General features: G+C 41.8%; 2 protein-coding genes across 3 annotated transcripts in view; both read right to left on the minus strand.

Moving 5' to 3' along the window:
- The window catches only part of LOC119461567 (Kv channel-interacting protein 4), a 499898-nt gene that overhangs the window by 18636 nt on the left and 463862 nt on the right, over positions 1-17400 (minus strand). For both annotated transcript variants that reach the window (XM_037722925.2, XM_049667069.1), the window contains 2 exons: positions 11336-11460; positions 8217-8360 (listed from right to left, as the gene is read on the minus strand). In XM_037722925.2, the coding sequence (XP_037578853.1) occupies positions 8217-8360; positions 11336-11460 (269 nt within the window). The remainder of the gene's footprint in view (positions 1-8216; positions 8361-11335; positions 11461-17400) is intronic.
- Positions 11701-15315, minus strand: LOC119461557 (regulator of telomere elongation helicase 1 homolog). Its single transcript, XM_037722904.2, has one exon. It carries the CDS (start codon positions 14944-14946, stop codon positions 12022-12024), a length of 2925 nt encoding a protein of 974 aa, XP_037578832.1. The 5' UTR covers positions 14947-15315; the 3' UTR covers positions 11701-12021.

A 17400-nucleotide genomic window follows, 5' to 3' on the forward strand; every position in this document is an offset into this window, starting at 1 on the left:
ATTATTCCAAAAGTTCATCACCTCATTATAAACAATGCAATAGCAAGGTTTATTTTTTACCTGCAAAGGTGTACAAGAAATTATGCTGTTTTGCAGGTCCTTGCCACATGTGACCAGCTATTCACTCACCACATTTGGCCATTTTACACAGACAAGTGCAGCATATACATCAACGCTGACAATCATGTCTGCCAAGTATTGCAGCATTGCACGCCATGAAAACAGCTGAAATTTCAAACCAAATGTTGCGTGCCCTCCCTTTCGAGGCAACAGTTTGTCACGATTAATGGTCACTTTTCTTCAGTAAAGCCAGTTAATTTAGGTGTTCCACAGGGAAACCTTTTAGGTCCTTTTTGTTCTTTACATTAACGATATTGTTAACATTGATCATGCGGCCAAGCATATATTATACGCTGACGATACTAGCCTATTTTTTGCCAGCTCAGATGTCGCGTGCCTGTCTTTTCGCGCAAACTAAACACTTCGTCGCATTCACTTATGGGCTACAAATAATGAATTAAATCTAAACATTAGAAAAAATAAGGCCGTTTTGTTTCACCCAGGAAACAAATTCTGCGAATTCCCCCGACTATTGCTAAGCGATTTCAAAATAGAAGTTGTAGAAAGTTTTAAAACGCTTGGCATAATTTGCTCAAATAATTTGTCCTGGGATGCTCTCATTAATTACCTGTCGAAAAAGCCGTCCAAAGTAATTGGTCTCATGCGTCGACATTGCTCTACGTTCCCTCTTTCGGTTAACAATACTCTGTACAATGATCTATTTTCTTCCACGCTAAACTACGGTACACTAGTTTGGGGAACAACAACAAAAGAAAATATAAAGAAACTTCTTTCACTTCAGAAGCGTGCAATACGCCTAGTTTTTAGAGCTCCTTACTCAAGTCACACAGATCACATGTTCAAAAAGTTTAAAATTGTTAACGTACAATGTATGTATAATTTCAGACTACTTCGGCAACATAAGCTGGAAACAAATAAGAAAAATTACCTTCTGAAATCACTGGCGAGGTTGACAAAAAATTCCCCTACATACCGCACACGCTATCCTGAAACATGGAAAGTTGACAAATGCCGCACGACCTATGGTAAGCAAATGCTAAGGTACACTTTACCTAACTTGTTAAATGAGTTGGCCAAAAATGGCACAGATGTAGAAATGATCTCTTTTAATGAGCTTCGAAGCTTATACGTATAACTCTCCAATGTTTTAACTTTTTGTTGAAACACGAATTGTGTTTCTCGATTTATTCCATTTCTGATTCAGTGAATTTCTCGCAATGTTTTTGTATATATTTATGGAATTTCTGGATGCACATATTTGCCCAGTGTTTGCATTCTTGTACAGTTTTTTGAAGTTTTTTGCGTTTTCTGCATATTGATTTTCTTGTGTACATGTATGGGACTTATACCACTGTATGCCATGCCCTGGTGCACGGACCCAGTCAAGCCTTTTCAGGCTTTTTGTCCGTGGTCCAAACATCTTAGAGATGTTGAATAAAGTTGAATTGAATTGAATTGAAAAACTCCGCGTGCTCCGAGCCAGAGAGCCAAGGTCACATGCACAAATGCTGTGATGTAAAATGCATTGCCAGCTATGTCACACCATAACACGTGACTTCGATTAATCATCCAATGCAGAAGGTGCAATGCCGCCGCTGTAAATGCGCTGAGCAACAAAAGAGGAAGAGGGAAAAAAAAAGGGGGGGGGGGTGCTTGACGTGTGAACATGACATGGACCTTCAGCTCGGGTATGGCAGAAGGCCGGGAAGGAAGACCACTTGCAGAAGCTAGTTGAGGGAAAGGACGAGAGCGTGTACGTTCACATTACCACTTGCCTCCTTGTGGCATGGTAACAGGAAAGTAAATTTCTTCCATCTCTTCCAACAATGAACCAATTTGAAAAATCATTTCAGTAAAACACTCCTCAGATGGTGTTTTACAACTTCCAGTGTATAAGGAAAATTTGCAATGGGGCCTGGCAAGGGGCCCTTTAAAAAATATTCAGTGATCTACACATAGTGTACATGAAAAGTGCCTACAAACTTGCAGTTCAGGCGGCTGACCTAGATATTTGTAATATCCCATAATTAAATTCATCAGCCACATTTCACTTGACGTAAAGCTTTGCACATGCACACATATTTAATGAAACAAGCACTGCACATGTCCTGGTGCTAAGAAGTCCATAGCTGTACGTGTCTTGTAAATGAATTAATATACTGCTAAAATGAAGCTGCACGCAAATATTTGAGATTTCAAATATCAATCTAGAACTCTCTGTCTTTGGATTTGTACATTATTAAACCATGTGATTTTAGCCTTTACAAATATTCAATTGCCACAAAATATATGAAATTGTTATAATTGAGGCCTGCATGGGGACAGGCACACACAAGTGGTGGCACTTTACTGGTTGCCTCAAGTACACGTAGTTAGCTCCACAAAGCCCAAGCATTATTCCAAACATAAGAAAATGAAAACAGCATGTTCACCTTTATTTCTGGCCATGGAGAGTACATTCATACCAAAAACAATGAAATGTTATTAGAGTGATAACTTACTTAATATCAACATCAGCCTATTTTTACGTTCACTGCAGGACAAAGGCCTCTCCCTGCGATCTCCATTTACCCCTGTCTTGTGCTAGATGATTCCAATTTCCACCTGCAAATTTCCTAATTTCATCACCCCACCTAGTTTTCTGCCGTCCTCGACTGCGCTTCCCTTCTTTTCCGACGCATTACATGGACTGCCCAGGTCCACTTTTTTCTCTTAATGTCCATTAGAATATCGGCTATGCCAGTTTGCTCTCTGATCCACACCGCTCTCTTCCTGTCTCTTAACATTAAGCCTAACATTTTTCGTTCCATCGCTCTTTGTGCGGTCCTTAACTTGTTCTCGAGCTTCTTTGTTAACCTCCAAGTTTCTGGCCCATATCTTAGCACCGATAGAATGCAATGATTGTACACTTTTCTTTTCAACGATAGTGGTAAGCTACCAGTCAGGATTTGGCAATGCCTGCCATATGCACTCCAACCCAATTTTATTCTTCTGTAAATTTCCTTCTCGTGATCAGGGTCCCCTGTGAGTAATTCACATAGATAAACGTACTCCTTTACAGACTCTAGAGGCTGACTAGCGATCCTTAATTCTTGTTCCCTTGCCAGGCTATTGAGCATTATCTTTGTCTTCTGCATATTCATCTCTTACACTTTCTCGGTTAAGGTCCTTAATCATTTGTTGTAATTCGTCCCCATTGTTACTGAACAGGACAATGTCATCTGCAAACCGAATGTTGCTGAGATATTCGCCGTTGATCCTCACTTCTAAGCCTCCCAGTCTAATGGCTTGAATACTTCTTCGAAGCATGCAGTGAATAGCATTGGAGAGATTGTGTCTCCTTGCCTGACCCCTTTCTTGATAGGTAACTTTCTACTTTTCTTGCGGAGAACCAAGGTAGCTGTGGAATCTTTGTAGATTCCATGTCGAGAATTTCGTCCCGCGAGCACTGTAGGAGGAATACAAAGGTCGCAGGGTAAGTCCGGTCATGAATGGTAATTCTTGCCGTGCAGATTCTAGTCGGATTCCAGGTGTGCTCCAGATGTCTGGATTTGAGGGCCTGCCATGCAGTCTTAACTGTCTTCAACTGCACGGCGACGAGTACACTCATGACGGAATAGTTGGCTTCTTTATTCACAAAAGCGGTGACTGCGAGGCTGTCGGGAAGCACGCCGAGCTCGGTGGTTCTCGTCTTGCATTACTGTTACGTCGCGGCATCAGATCATGGCTGTGTCACGTTGTCCCAATGATGTTACGCCAGGTCGACAGGTCTTGTTTAGGTGGCGGTTTCTTGGGTTTAAAGCTTTGTTCGGGGCTGAAATGTTCACAACAGCGTGTTGTCATTAGATTGTTAAGATGGTCTTTTCGGCGTCTTTGTAGGCGGCAGAGGATTTTCGTCATTTGAACGAACAGCATGGAATCTTTGTAGATTACTCAAAGGGGCCCTGAACCACTTTTTATCGAAGTAGAGAAAGACATTTGAAGTGAAAATAGGCTATTTCAGAATCACTTTGCCGCAAAAAGTACTTCAATGCATTCAGCAGAAGCGGAGTTATCGGCAATCAAACATGGCCTCCGTTGTGCTCCCCTACCTCCTTCAATGCCCTGCACTGTGAAGGCTACGGCGGAGTGGGGTGGGGCCCCAACGCTCCGCCTCCGAGATGTCACCTTGGAGCGCAGTTCAAATTTCATTTTGGATGTTAACGTAGACGCCCTGACTTCTGATTATGGTGCCTATGAAGCGGTAAACGTAAGCCAAACGCAGTTGTCCTCAGCGAGCCGCAGTGTGCTTAGCCAGTGGACTCGTGGCGGCACCTCGCGGCGGCCGCGGTGTAGCTGACCTCCGCGACCAATAGCAGCCGGGTATTGGAGTGTGCTTTATTGCATAACAAAGCATACAGAAAAGAGTGAGTATCATGGGGTTTTTGAAACGAGAGTGTCTGAGAGAACGGTGACTTTGCGCTTCGCTTGTGAGCTCCACAAACCGCGTACGACAGTAGAACTTGGCTGAGATGTTCACAACAGCGTATGCTACCCGCGGACTATGTTATTTCACCAAGCCCAAGGGGTGGTTCAGGGCCCCTTTAATACAGTAATTATTTAATCATTTAATAAGTTTGCTGAGCTATCCCCGCCTTAAACTTCACTTCAGCATGCCAAAAACGCTACTATGAGTTTTGCATTAAGTTTCCTGTTCTTCAATAAGCATTTTGAAGTACAGTACCAAACTCGGCGTATAAAAAATGACATGTTGAGCAGTTAAGCAAACTCAGCCTTAGCAAATCATGAATCCTTTCTTCAGAGTGAAGGATTATTCTGCATAGAGGGACTGGTTACTTGGGGAGTATATGGAGCGCCTAATTTTTCTGTGTGATAATTAATGGTGTTTTGACTAAGAATGCCTTATATTTAGGCTGACTGCACGGTTAGCATGTCACTTTAGGGAATGACAAATTTTGTGTTGCCATGAAAGAGTTCAACCTCATTGCACCCCTAGTGTGGTGCGCAGTGCTATCAAAAGAAATTTTGAATCTTAGACTTGTATATAACCAATGAAACTTTTTAAAGCAATTAGCATTCTTTGCCTACTTCAGGCGTTTTGAGCTTATCTACCTATCCTATCTATCCATCTAGCCTCTTACGCCGACACATTGGCCCAAGTTGTCTACCAGCTTGGGCCACTAGGCCACTAGCTCATGGTCATGATGCCGTCATGGTCGTTCCATCGTCGTCATTCCAGCTTTGTCATCCGACTCTGTCATCCGACTCTCGTCATGCCTTCTACACCAACACAGTGGGCCAAGTTGTCTAATAGCTTCGATCACTAGGTATGTGCTCGTGATGCCGTCATGGTCCTTCCATCGTTGTCATTTACACCTTTGTCACCTGTCTTTCGACATGCCGTTGACGTCAACCCATTGTGGTCAGGCTATTGTCATCATAAAGGCTGCGTGATACAGTTGTCGTTGTCATGCAGTCGTCGTCATCCAATTGTCCTCATACCGTTGTCATGCCATTGTCGTCATGTATTCGGTGTCATACCGTGGTTGTGATGTCGTCGCGATCGTTCTATCGTCGTCATCCAACTCTTGTCATGCCGTCGTCATCACACAATCGTCATCATACCATTGTCTTCACGCGATAGTTTTACACTTGTCATCCCTTCAGCAACGTCATCCCATTGTCGTCCTGCCGTTGTCCTCATACTGCCTTCATTGTTCCATTGACCTCAATCCTTCATCATTCTATCGTAACTATGCTGTTATCATTCAATCATGATTATGCCGCCGTTGTCATGCCATTGTCTTCATGGCATCGTCTTCAGACAGTCGCTATCATGCATCAGCCAAGCAATTCTTGCCATGCCATCGTCATCATTCCAGCTTCGTCATACCACCATCGTCAAGCTGTTGTCATTATACCAACGTCATAATATAAAGAATGGTCATCACATTGTCATCATACTGCCTTTGTCGTTCCATTGATGTCATCCCTAATTGTCATTCCATAGTCGTTAGTGCGTCAGCATCATACAGTTGTCGTCATGCCGCTATGAGCAAGTGTTACAATGGCAAGCGAGAGCCATAGCAACTATGGAAGGATACCGGATTAGGTGACATATAACCAAAGCAACGGAAGTCTCAGAATTAGAACTACAGATGTTAAAGAAACTTGACTTCAGAAATACAGCGTGTCGCTACATTGCTCAAATGCTAATCGCATTACTATCAACAGTCACCATGAAATGAGTTCTGACATAATCTTTATGCATCTACAGCTGCAGGTACTTCATTTGTTTCATTACTGTCAAAGTTATGATCATGCAAACTGTGATGGTGTCTCATGTAACTTCCTGTCATTTACAAGCTGTTCAGCTGGTTGAATTTTCCCTTGTATTCCTCATGAAATGTATTGCAGTATATACATCAGCAATGACATCCTTATCACACAAACTGTTATGAACTTTCACTTGTCATTTTGTAAGATTTCTAGATGGACCAGACTCACTTGCAACTGGCATTTACATACACATACTGAAAGATATAAATAAACCTTGTTTGATGTGTCAGGTTGGATTTGGGTTAGTTGATTATTCATAGTGTAATTGTTTTAGCGCGGATAGACACGGATGCAAGAAGGTGCACAGGACACAGGACACATGAAGCGCTCTGACCTAATACTAGAACACATGAATCACACCTTGAGGATGTATGCATGGAAGAAAGTGCCAACTAGTCACTAAGCTAGAATGAAAGATGACTAGCATAACTATTTTATTTGTCAGCTGTACAGCTCGAAAATAGGTTATTCAATAAAAATTGAAGCAATGTTCAGATTAGTACTGTGTGGTGTAACAGTGAGTGTAACTGTGCTGTTGAAATTCCAACCTGGTGCCTGAAAACAATTTTTCCTAGAACATTTACTCAGCAATATGCGGCATGAAAATGCTTTATGCCCAACAACTGATGAGGCATGTTCATTTAATACGAATTCTCGAACACATGGATTCCCATGTACGTTTTCAGATAGAATTATGATGCACTTATCACATCTGTTATTTAGTTACAGTGACATTATAAATGATTTCTTGCACTACCTATGAATGTCAGCTAGTTACAACCATACAAAACACAGACAATGAAGTCGGAGAATGGATGGATGGATGGATGGAAAAACTTTATTTTGGACCATTGGGTCACGCTAGGGAAAATGTTATGTTGATTTGAAATGCGGAAATAATAACGTAAAGGGAAATGCAGTGCTTTAATAATTCAGCTACTGCAGTAGCCATCCTCCCATCCACTTTCTTGTGTACGTATTTGTGCATGTGTGCGAAGATTAGCCCTGGAAGTGTTAGGCAGCGCCACTTTGGCCAGAGCGGCGCTGGCTAATACTTCCAGGTGTGGCACACGGCACTTTTCCAAGCTGATTTACTTTGCAGCAACTCTTCATCACTTATCTCTGGAAAATCAACCTATCTCACATCACAATCAAAATGCCATTTCTTGCGTCATGGTTCTGACTAACAATAATCTCCTTGAATATAGACAGACAGATATAAAACGACTACAAGCTGACAAAGTTCATGCTGAAAGCCACAGCATGCAAATAAACAACATGAACAAACACACTGCGTGAGTAAACTCCCAATGAATGGCTGGGAGTTAGAATGACAAAGAGCTGAGCCAGTTAGTAAGGATTCATGGTTTGAAAAGGCAGGCCTGGAAACACATACACAAGGGGAATGGAAAGGAATTAAATGAATACCATTTGTATTGGCCTTTTCTGTCCTCTTATCCATGTTTCTATGTCTGCCTTATGAAACCATTAATGATGAGAATTTCACTACATATAGTGTATGCACTTAAGATACATATTCATTATTTATTCAAATATTATTCATTATTATTCATTAAGATTATTCCTTATTAGTGTGAAAGACAAAGACTGCAATTGCTCTTTAAAGATAATTTGTGCAGCACTTTAACAAAGAACATCCTGCACAAAGCTACAGGAGATGCTGATCTATAGCAAGTGTAAGTTGCACATGAACAAAGCTTACCCACAAAATGTAGGAGCAACAAGTGTACTGCAGTGTAACGTAAAATTAGCAAGATGTAGATCACAACTCTTACCGTGAACGTTATTGCCCCAGTGTGGTCCTGGTCAAAGGTATTGAAGACGAAATGAGCATACTGACTAGCATCTGCACCTCTTGGGAAGAACTGTGAGTAGATTATCTTGAACGTCTCCTCTTTAACCATCCCAGATGGACATTCCTGCAAACAGTATGCAGCAAAAATATAGCGTCAACAGAGTCAGCGTAAGCCCTGGATAGCAAAAGCAGTTATTTTGTTTACTTTAATACACAGTAAACATAGACATGCTTACTAATAATTAATGTTGCATTGCTTGCAATCATATTTGTCATAGTCAAAAGAAAAAGGTCTAATTTACAGGCAAATTTAAGTAACATTTTGTTTAATCTTCCAATACTCGTTAAAAAAAAATGTGCTAAAATGGTAAAAAGTTACACCAGTCACAGCGTTTAAAAGATAAATTAGGTGCTTTAAGCCATATCCAATGTAAAGTTGTTTTCCTAATGATGGCCTATGCAGTGCTGATTTAGTACCTTGAATTAGTACCTTGAAGGCCTCAATCTGTTTAACTTTTTAGGCACTTGGCATGTTTCATGCAGTTTCAGTATGTTCTTGGCTTTTTGTTATGCAGGACTTTGCAATTTTTCTTTGTTGTTTACATCTACAGTATGCTATTGCCAGTGAAAGAAATTAGACTAATATGAAAGTAATTCTACTCTGGCCATCCCGTCTATCCGACACAAGAGCATTAGGTTGTTTTGATTAAGCGAAGGAACAAATGAAGTCTGACCCTGCAACACTGCTTATTAACTTTCAAGATGCCTTTATTATGCAATGACACTACTTAAGGAATCTCCTCCTGCAAGAATTGATCACACAGTTTTGTATTAGAGGACTTATATGAAGATTCAAATGTTGCTTTCTGACACCCCCCCCCCATTTCAAGTTTCTCCTTTCCCAATTCCTGGCATGTTAGAAGTTCCAGTCTTCTGCTAGCAGAAGGATGATTCAGAATAAGTGTATGCTTCTTTTGATTTTCACATTGATCTAATCCAGCTGAGGCAGCTTTTAGGCAGACTAATTTGGCCTATACACTTTATTCACTTCCTCTGCCACTTTATTTAGTTGCTTGCTCTCCCTGTTCATGGCCCCTGCTAACAGTGACAGTAACAGTACAAGCTAACAGTGACTAGTCATGGCAACTAAAGGAGTCCAGCTCAACCAGCCAATAAGTTATCCACTCGAGGTGCTGCAAATACAAGTGTACATTCCAAGGCGACACCTCACTCACAAGCAACCAATGAAAGTAATGATTTTTAAAGCGATGCTGCAAACATCTTCCCACGATTTCGATTAGAAGCGTGCTGCAACTTCTGTTAGGCTGCATGAAGTGCTACAGAAAAAAGTGCTGGAAGATAGACATGTAAATCACTGCTTGCAGTGCCAATGTGTGGTCATGTACTGGCCCTTCTTTTTTAACAAAGATTGACATCAGGCAGATTCTTGAAAGCACTGCTGCAGTGTTTGTTATTAAGAAAAATGCATGTTAAATAGTCCTTTAAGTTTCCTGGCCTAAAATACTTTTCAGGGCTCAAGTGTGAAGTCATTACTGTGTGAAAGCCACCGAAAGAAAGCTGTATTTTGAATCTATTCTGCGAATGTTTTTAAATAATAATGAACATGCAAGAAATGAGCCAGGCTAAGACTAAGTGCTCAAACGAGATAATTAGCTGGCATCTGAAATGCTTACATAGTCTTGGCAAGAGGCAACACGGGAAATAAATTTAACAGGTGACGTACCAGTGCTCGTACGTCACCTGCTCACTTTCATTGCTCAGCTGTAGTGTACAATCTATAATGTACGTAGTTCACATAAATTATATTGTGTTGCAAGTGGCCCATGCTGTAAAAAATGCACCACATACCATCTATACCATCTCATCTTACAGGCTAGGAGTTTGTGCTTCTCGAGGACTGTCTTCTGAGCAACTAAACTGCACACAGTAGTGTGCGTAAAGCTAGTTTAGCCCACTGACTACGCAGGGCTAGAAGAAGCGGGGCAAAAAGGCAAAATTTTCTGGAGAAATATAGAGTGTATCCTGGGTCACAAGTGAATTGAATTTTCAAGACATGCCTCCACCATTTTTTCGCTAAATGAGCAACCAGAATTAGGGAGTCTGAAAAGTGAGCAAATGCTTAACACAACGAAACTCAAGAGAGCTGCAGTATAACTGCTTCCTGAGCAATCCAAGTGCGACCAACTCAAGTTATAATTAAATAGAATTAATTTAGGAATGAGCCCATACTGAAGTAATACAATTTTTAAATGGTTATCTCCACGAAGTCGAACGTATCATTTTTGATATGCTCATTTTGCCACTTCTAAATGCTGATTTAAGTGAGAAACCTAACACAAAGCCCATGGCTAGTGTTTTTAATATCCTAGAGCAAGTGTTCAATTATGGGTAGTTGAGGAAACCAATTGCTTTTTTTTAAATTGATTTTTTTTACTCAACTGACATCTTCTTTCTTTTTTTGTACGAATGCACTCCAATAGCCAGATATAAAGGTGAACAAGCTGTTATAATTTTCCTTAGTGTGGAATAGTGCTTGGGCTGTGTGCCGTTATATTTAATTAAGTAGATGATATTACTGTACTGTTGCACCTATACAACTACTGCAGGGTAGCTGTCATAGCAGCTGAGCAATGTGCTAGGCACCTGAATTGGCCCCAATACACACTATAAATTGAGGTGCATTCTACCAGAAGCACAAAGTGGTGTGCAATATTTTTTTGCATCTACTTCACTGGAAATATTAAGTGACTCTTGCATTAAATGGTCACTGAATTCAGAATAATAAAGTTGAAGAAAAAGATTTAATGCTACTTTACTCTAGGATGGGCATTATGCTTCAATTTGTATGTGCAAAATGTTCCCGAGATATCAGTGCATGGCATGAAAGAGTAAGACACCGTTACGAAGCAGCATGAAAAACATACAGAGATCAACAAACAAAACAACCTGAAGCAGTGAAAGCCAAACCAACGAGTTCTCTTAACACCATACTGTTCACAAGTATGTATAATGCATACAAATAAACAGCACCAAATGAAATTACTATTAGTTGGAAAATGGAAGCTTGCAATTTCTTACCTGCTTAAAGCCTCTGTACATAAGTTGCAGTTCTCGCTTATTGAATTTAGTGAGCTGACACAGCGTTTCAATTGCTTCTGGTTTGTAGTGCACAGTCGGGCCTTCTAATTCATCAATCTCGCTGTCTGAAAATGATAAAAAGAGGATATATGAATGACTCTAGTACTTTTACACAGTGCAGGAAAACTGACATAATGCAACTGGAGTTAAGGCTTAATGGCAAAGGTCAGCAATAAATGTAAGTGCACAATGTATGGCTATAGGTAACCAGAGGCCAGAATCTGAACAGCTCACCAAAACACACTTTCTGGTGGCTAACTGGCCTCTTGGTCTAACTGGGATGCAATCATGCAAGACAACCACAATAAACGAACGCAATATACTTTATTTTTGACAAACACAAACATGCAGCAAGTTCTTGCAATGAGTCCTTTCTGACCCCGATGCAGCATCACCCATGCACGCTAAAAGAAAAAAGAAAAAGGGAGGCCCTCAAGGCTGATATAAGGGCTATCAAAGCTCTCACTATATTATATGATTACAATAAAGTGATATGTGATGAAAAGACACTAAAAGTTTCTTTCACAGGGCGCAATGTTAACTTGCATCAATTGGGAATGTACATGAGGTATATTAATATCAATGAAATGGCGCATGTACTTCACCACATCAGCACATATTTCACTTCACCAGTGAGCACGGCATTTTGCTACAAAGTCCTCTCTTTGAGATGATGTAACTACTCTTGCCAGGATGGCAAGGAGTTCATCTCGGTTGGGAACGTCCAGAAGACACTGACCAAGTGACTGTGCAAGTGCATCAGAGTCATTAGTTCTGAGGTATGCCTTCATGTTGAGGCAAGCACTGTTGTAGTCAGTATCGTTAAGACACTTCTTAAGTGATGCCAAGACAGACTTCCAAATATCCTTTGACGACTCTGAACCCCTAGCGCAAGATGTGCCAGCACCATCACAAATAGCAGAAGACTGGGGAGGTCCAATTCCTTTGAGAGGCACAAAAAGTTTACGTTTTTTGGGATTCTGCATATATTGTTCTTCAGTCTGTTTGTCATCGGTGCTTCTGAAGTTGACCTTGCGGATGCTGCAAAAGTCCAATGCTTTTGATGCTGAACTGCTGTTAAGGACATCAAATAAGTTTCGTCCTTGCTGGCCTCTGTCCTGTGAATGTGTTTTGGTGGGCCCCCCACTGTTGGCCTGGTAAGTCTTCAAAACATTTTCATCATTGTCAGCCACCGGCTGCCCAGGGAATGTGAGGCTTCTCAAATTTGGTGTGCTTTCCTTTGATGGTATTCCAAATGCGTTTCCATTTCTTGAGCCCACCAGCATTTTTACTGCAGCTCTGTTGCCTTCATTTGACACACCTGCAGCTTTGAAGAAAGCAGACAGCTCTTTCAGGACAACACTAAAGCTAGAACGTAGCCTGGCTTTCTCTTTCACCCATTTTGATAACTGACTGAGATTTCGTGGCTCACTGTAACGCTTGTCACAGAATAAGATTGCACCGAAATCACGCTGGTGGCGTATGACACGACCAACTGCTTGATTGACTGCTCTAGTTGCCTGCAGTACATACCAATCGTTTCCAGAGAAAACAGTGCGTGATGGTGACTCATCAAGGTATTGCTTCTTAAGCTGAACCCTGGGATCAAAGCAAGGGGGTAATGGAAAGCCGACTATGATGGCTGCACGAGCGTACTGGTCTGTGAAATCCATGCCCTCACTCATGCGTCCCCTGCACACTGCCATAAGAAGGCAACCTTTTTTTTCAGGCGAGTCCACATTTTCACAGTACTCTTGAATGAGCGTGGAAAAGTCTGTACTTCTCTGGACTTCCATCACTGTTGGTTTGACAAGTGCCAGTGAAGTCATGGTTCCATTTGAAGTCCAGGCCTCAACAAAATTTCTCATGACAGCATATGATGGGAAGAAAAGCAATACACCCCCTGGAATAATCCTGCAAAGATTACACAGCGTTCTACCAAGAGAGCCTATGTAGGCAGGATTGTTTCTGTTGTCATAGCTGCAATTCAAGATTTCTCCATCATAGCCATTGCTAAGCACAGACACATAGATTTGTTCTTCCTTAATAACATGTGGGTTCTCCAGTTGTACAGGGAATGGAATACCCAGTTCAGCTGCAAATGAACTGAGTGGAGACAGTGTGCCACTAGTCAGAATAATGCAGCGAGCACCCTGCTTTAAAAGGTTGTCCATACTCACACTTGGTGAGAAGCACCAACAATTGAGGCACCAATCGAGCTTTTTGGGCATGCTTGAGGGAACTGTCCAGACATCCTGAGATCCCTTCTTTTTCTTGTTCACATCTTTTTGGATGTGGACCTTAAACTTGGTCTTGAATATCAACTCTACTGACAAGCCTTCTCCCTCAACAGAATAGAGGCTGCTGAGAATAGTTATCAAGCGGTTCAGGCCTATTCCTCTAGGACTGAATGCTCCAACTGCATTGACTTCGAGGAAAGAAACAATTTTGTCCAGGAGGTCCATAAGTTCATCTTTGTTTTGTCGACTAACACCTGCTCCTTGCAGCATGGTAAACATAAAGTCTCCAGATTTTGTTGTTGATTCTCCATTCACCTGCATAAGCAGTTCATCCACACATTTTTCCAGGGAAAGCAAAATAGCTTTAATCTTAGCTACATCAAGCAATGTGAAATCTGGATCAACTCCTTCGACCCCAGCAGCTGCTTCAGTCTCTTTCTGTTGCTTCAGATCTGCTGCATGAGTTATTTCCTTGATGCACAATGCCAAGTCCGATGAGAGAAGCTGGAATGACATGCTTTCTTCACACATGCCTTCTATGTTGTGAGCTTCATCAAATATGACCACATTTCCTTCTAGCTCAACACCATGTGCCTTCCGTGACTTTGCATCGACAAGATAATTATAAGGCATAAAGACTATGTCGGCTTTCCCTTTCAGTGTCTTGGCCGCATAATAAGGGCAACAGACAAATTTTTTGCCAAGCTTGCCCAAGTCTTCAATGTCCATTACAGGAGTGTCTTGATACTCGGACCTTGTCATTTTGGTGTCATAGTTCAAGTGAAAGGGGCAACTTCTTGTCGTTACCTTATGTCGGCAAACTCGCAATTTTGTAGCATTGTCTTGCAGTTTTTGGACGTCTGGGTTGATGCACAACTGATCTCGGGAACCCAAGACTACGGACTTCACATATTTGTAGTTAGTCTTCTTTAACTCGTTAATGGCTTGTGACAGCTGTGAATGAGTTCTTGAGCTGTAGATAATCTTGGGGCACATAGGACTTGGTCGATTGGCCGATTCCTGTTGATCAAAAAGATGTTGCAGTTGCGAGAGGAATCCCGACGAATTCACGCCAGACGACCGGTGCAGGCCAGCGCTCAGTTGAATTGCTGCCTTGTGATCTTCAAGCCAGGCTAAAGATGAGCACAACAGTGATAGTGTTTTTCCCGTTCCTGTTGGGCTCTCCAGGATACCATTCACGCCAGTCTGCAGACACTCGATCACTTTTTCCATGTACTTCTTTTGCACATCGTACGGCTCATGCGGGAAGTGAATCGTAACACCCCGCAAGTTTAGCATCTGCGACGACATGACCGTTCCGTAAGACCACTCCAATGACTATCACATCCAGCGGTTCGGCACTAGAAGCATGTCAGTTCAAGGTGGACAGCGCGGAAATCACCAAAATACCGTCTTTCACTTGCGCAGTACAATCGATCCGTTAGTTCCTTTCGCACACACCAGCGAAACCAGCCTGTGGTAAACGGCGAAAGCTATAACACATTTCACCGCTGGGAAATAGCACCGTGATTTCAGTAAAACAGTTGCAGATTACATTATTCCACGGAAGGTGAAAACGCGAAAGCATAGAGCGCGGGAAAATCGTGTATGGAAACCGCGCCGACCGCACAAACGACGATAACGGCGACGATGATGATAAATACGGACGAGCACCCTTGCGAGAGCTTCGGGCACTGCTATTTCTTTTGCGTGATCAGATGCAAGACAGCATATTTTTGCACAAAAATGTTATTTGGCTATCGCGATATAATATTTTGCAATGTGTACAAATAATGTTCTTGTCTGCACTGCAACGGCAAAAGGACTTCCAAAATCACACTTAATCTCGGAGGCCATAAATAAATCCGCACGTTTTTGTATTGTCACACGAGATGGCAGCACGTGTAACACGGTCGTAAAGCGCCTTCGTGATATTTTTTTTTTTTTTTTCTCTTCCCCTGGCTTTCACGTTATGACGCTGCAGAAATAAGCGCCATTTTTCTTCAATAAAATCACTACTACTACTTTCACGCTACACGGTCGTAGACATGGGGACACAGAGGCACCAGTGGCACTGTCGCTTCGTTCATAAGTGGCTGGCGTTCGGACGGGCTGTAAAATCGTTGCAAGTGTTCGTTTCGGCCGTCTTAGCCAACGTTACTAGATTACCTCTTCTAGTAACGGTGGTCTTAGCTGTACAGCATAACGTCTGGCTAGCATCAGCTGTTACGAACAGTTCGAACGGGCTAACCGAATGTTACAGAAAACATAGGAGCCAAAATTGGAACACAAATTGCAGCGTGCGTTTCGCTCTTGCCGGACTGCCACAGCGCTGTCAGGCGAGTGTTCATTCATCCGTTTAGAAGACGGAAGAATGGGGACAAAACACTGTTTTCACAGTATACGAGGTACAAAGATGCATCATTCACACTCCCGCTCTGTTTATTTTTCGAATGTTGTAAAACAAAATTGTATATACATTTTATATTCTTAAATCGGCAAAATAGTGATTTTTTGTTGGCATAATAGTTTCTTTTGTCTCAAAAACGAATCTTCTGGCGTTTAACGATGGAGCTTCCGTAGTGTACGAATGATGTTTCTGTCAAAATTCCAACGCGCAAGAGAAGCTGAGAAACGATGTGATAATGGAGTGCCACGGGCGCAACGATGAGAAAATATTAATTTGTATTAAATATTAGCGGCCAAGCGTTTTCAGAAACAGATTGAACTGATATGCTTAAAGCTTAATGCATGCTGCAACAGGACTGGGCACTTCTGATAAATATTTTTCTGAAGCCCTCGGCGGGAGATGATTGTCCATTCGTGTCATACACGCACTACTTGCAATAGTACGAGAAAAGCCTTCAACATAAGCGTTACGTTTTCCCCGTCATACGAATGCGCCGCTGTTATATGTCTGGACAAATGACTTCGAAAGATCCTTCAAAGTGCAGCATTGACTACGCTACGAACGCTTGTCAGGAAAGCGCTGGGAGCCAAAGACTCAGTGAAGGGCGGAGCGAACTTAAGTCTTGCAATGCTTCGCAGAGGAAATGGAAGAGTTGTGTTCCGCGACTGAAGTTGTTTGCAACCGTGGTTTTCACAAGCTTGCAAAGTACGCGCAGTGCCTATACAGCCTGTGTGCCGAGTAGTTGAGTCTGCTACAGTAGCGTTTGGTGTGCAGTTCCGTGGAGAGCTTTTATCGTTAAAAGAAAAGTCGGCGTCAAAAAGGGACACGAAATAAATCAAGAACGAACACAAAAAAAAAAAAAAAAAAAAAAAAAAAAAACAACAGACAAAGAGAACCACCCCTTGGGGAGGACAAACAGTTAAAGTTGGTACGACTTTGGCAGGGAACACTTTACACGGTGGCCTGCTCTGGCTTGTAAAACGGCGCATAATTGCAATCACTGCGGCTAAACATAAGAATAAAGGGTCTCGAGGCGATGCCATTGTTCAATTCTACAAACTTCATCGCGCAGTGATTTAGTCATCCTTAAAATAGACGAAATCTTCTATTTCTTTCTATACGGTGTCAAATAATCATGGGAACACTTTAGTGGCACGGAAGTCCGCAAACATTCCGTGGAATAGAACGCTAGAACGTTCAAGAATGCTTAATTTTCGTTTTGATTTTCGCCTTTATCAGCACTACTCGTCATCGGTAATGAATCACACGCAAAAAAGAAAGAGCGACAAAGACAGAGAGAAAGGAAGGTATGAATTATTGTCGCAATATAAAAAGTTACAGTGAAGTTTCATGAA

This window comes from Dermacentor silvarum, chromosome 1 (genome assembly GCF_013339745.2).
Source record: "Dermacentor silvarum isolate Dsil-2018 chromosome 1, BIME_Dsil_1.4, whole genome shotgun sequence".
Taxonomy (NCBI): Eukaryota; Metazoa; Arthropoda; class Arachnida; order Ixodida; family Ixodidae; genus Dermacentor; species Dermacentor silvarum.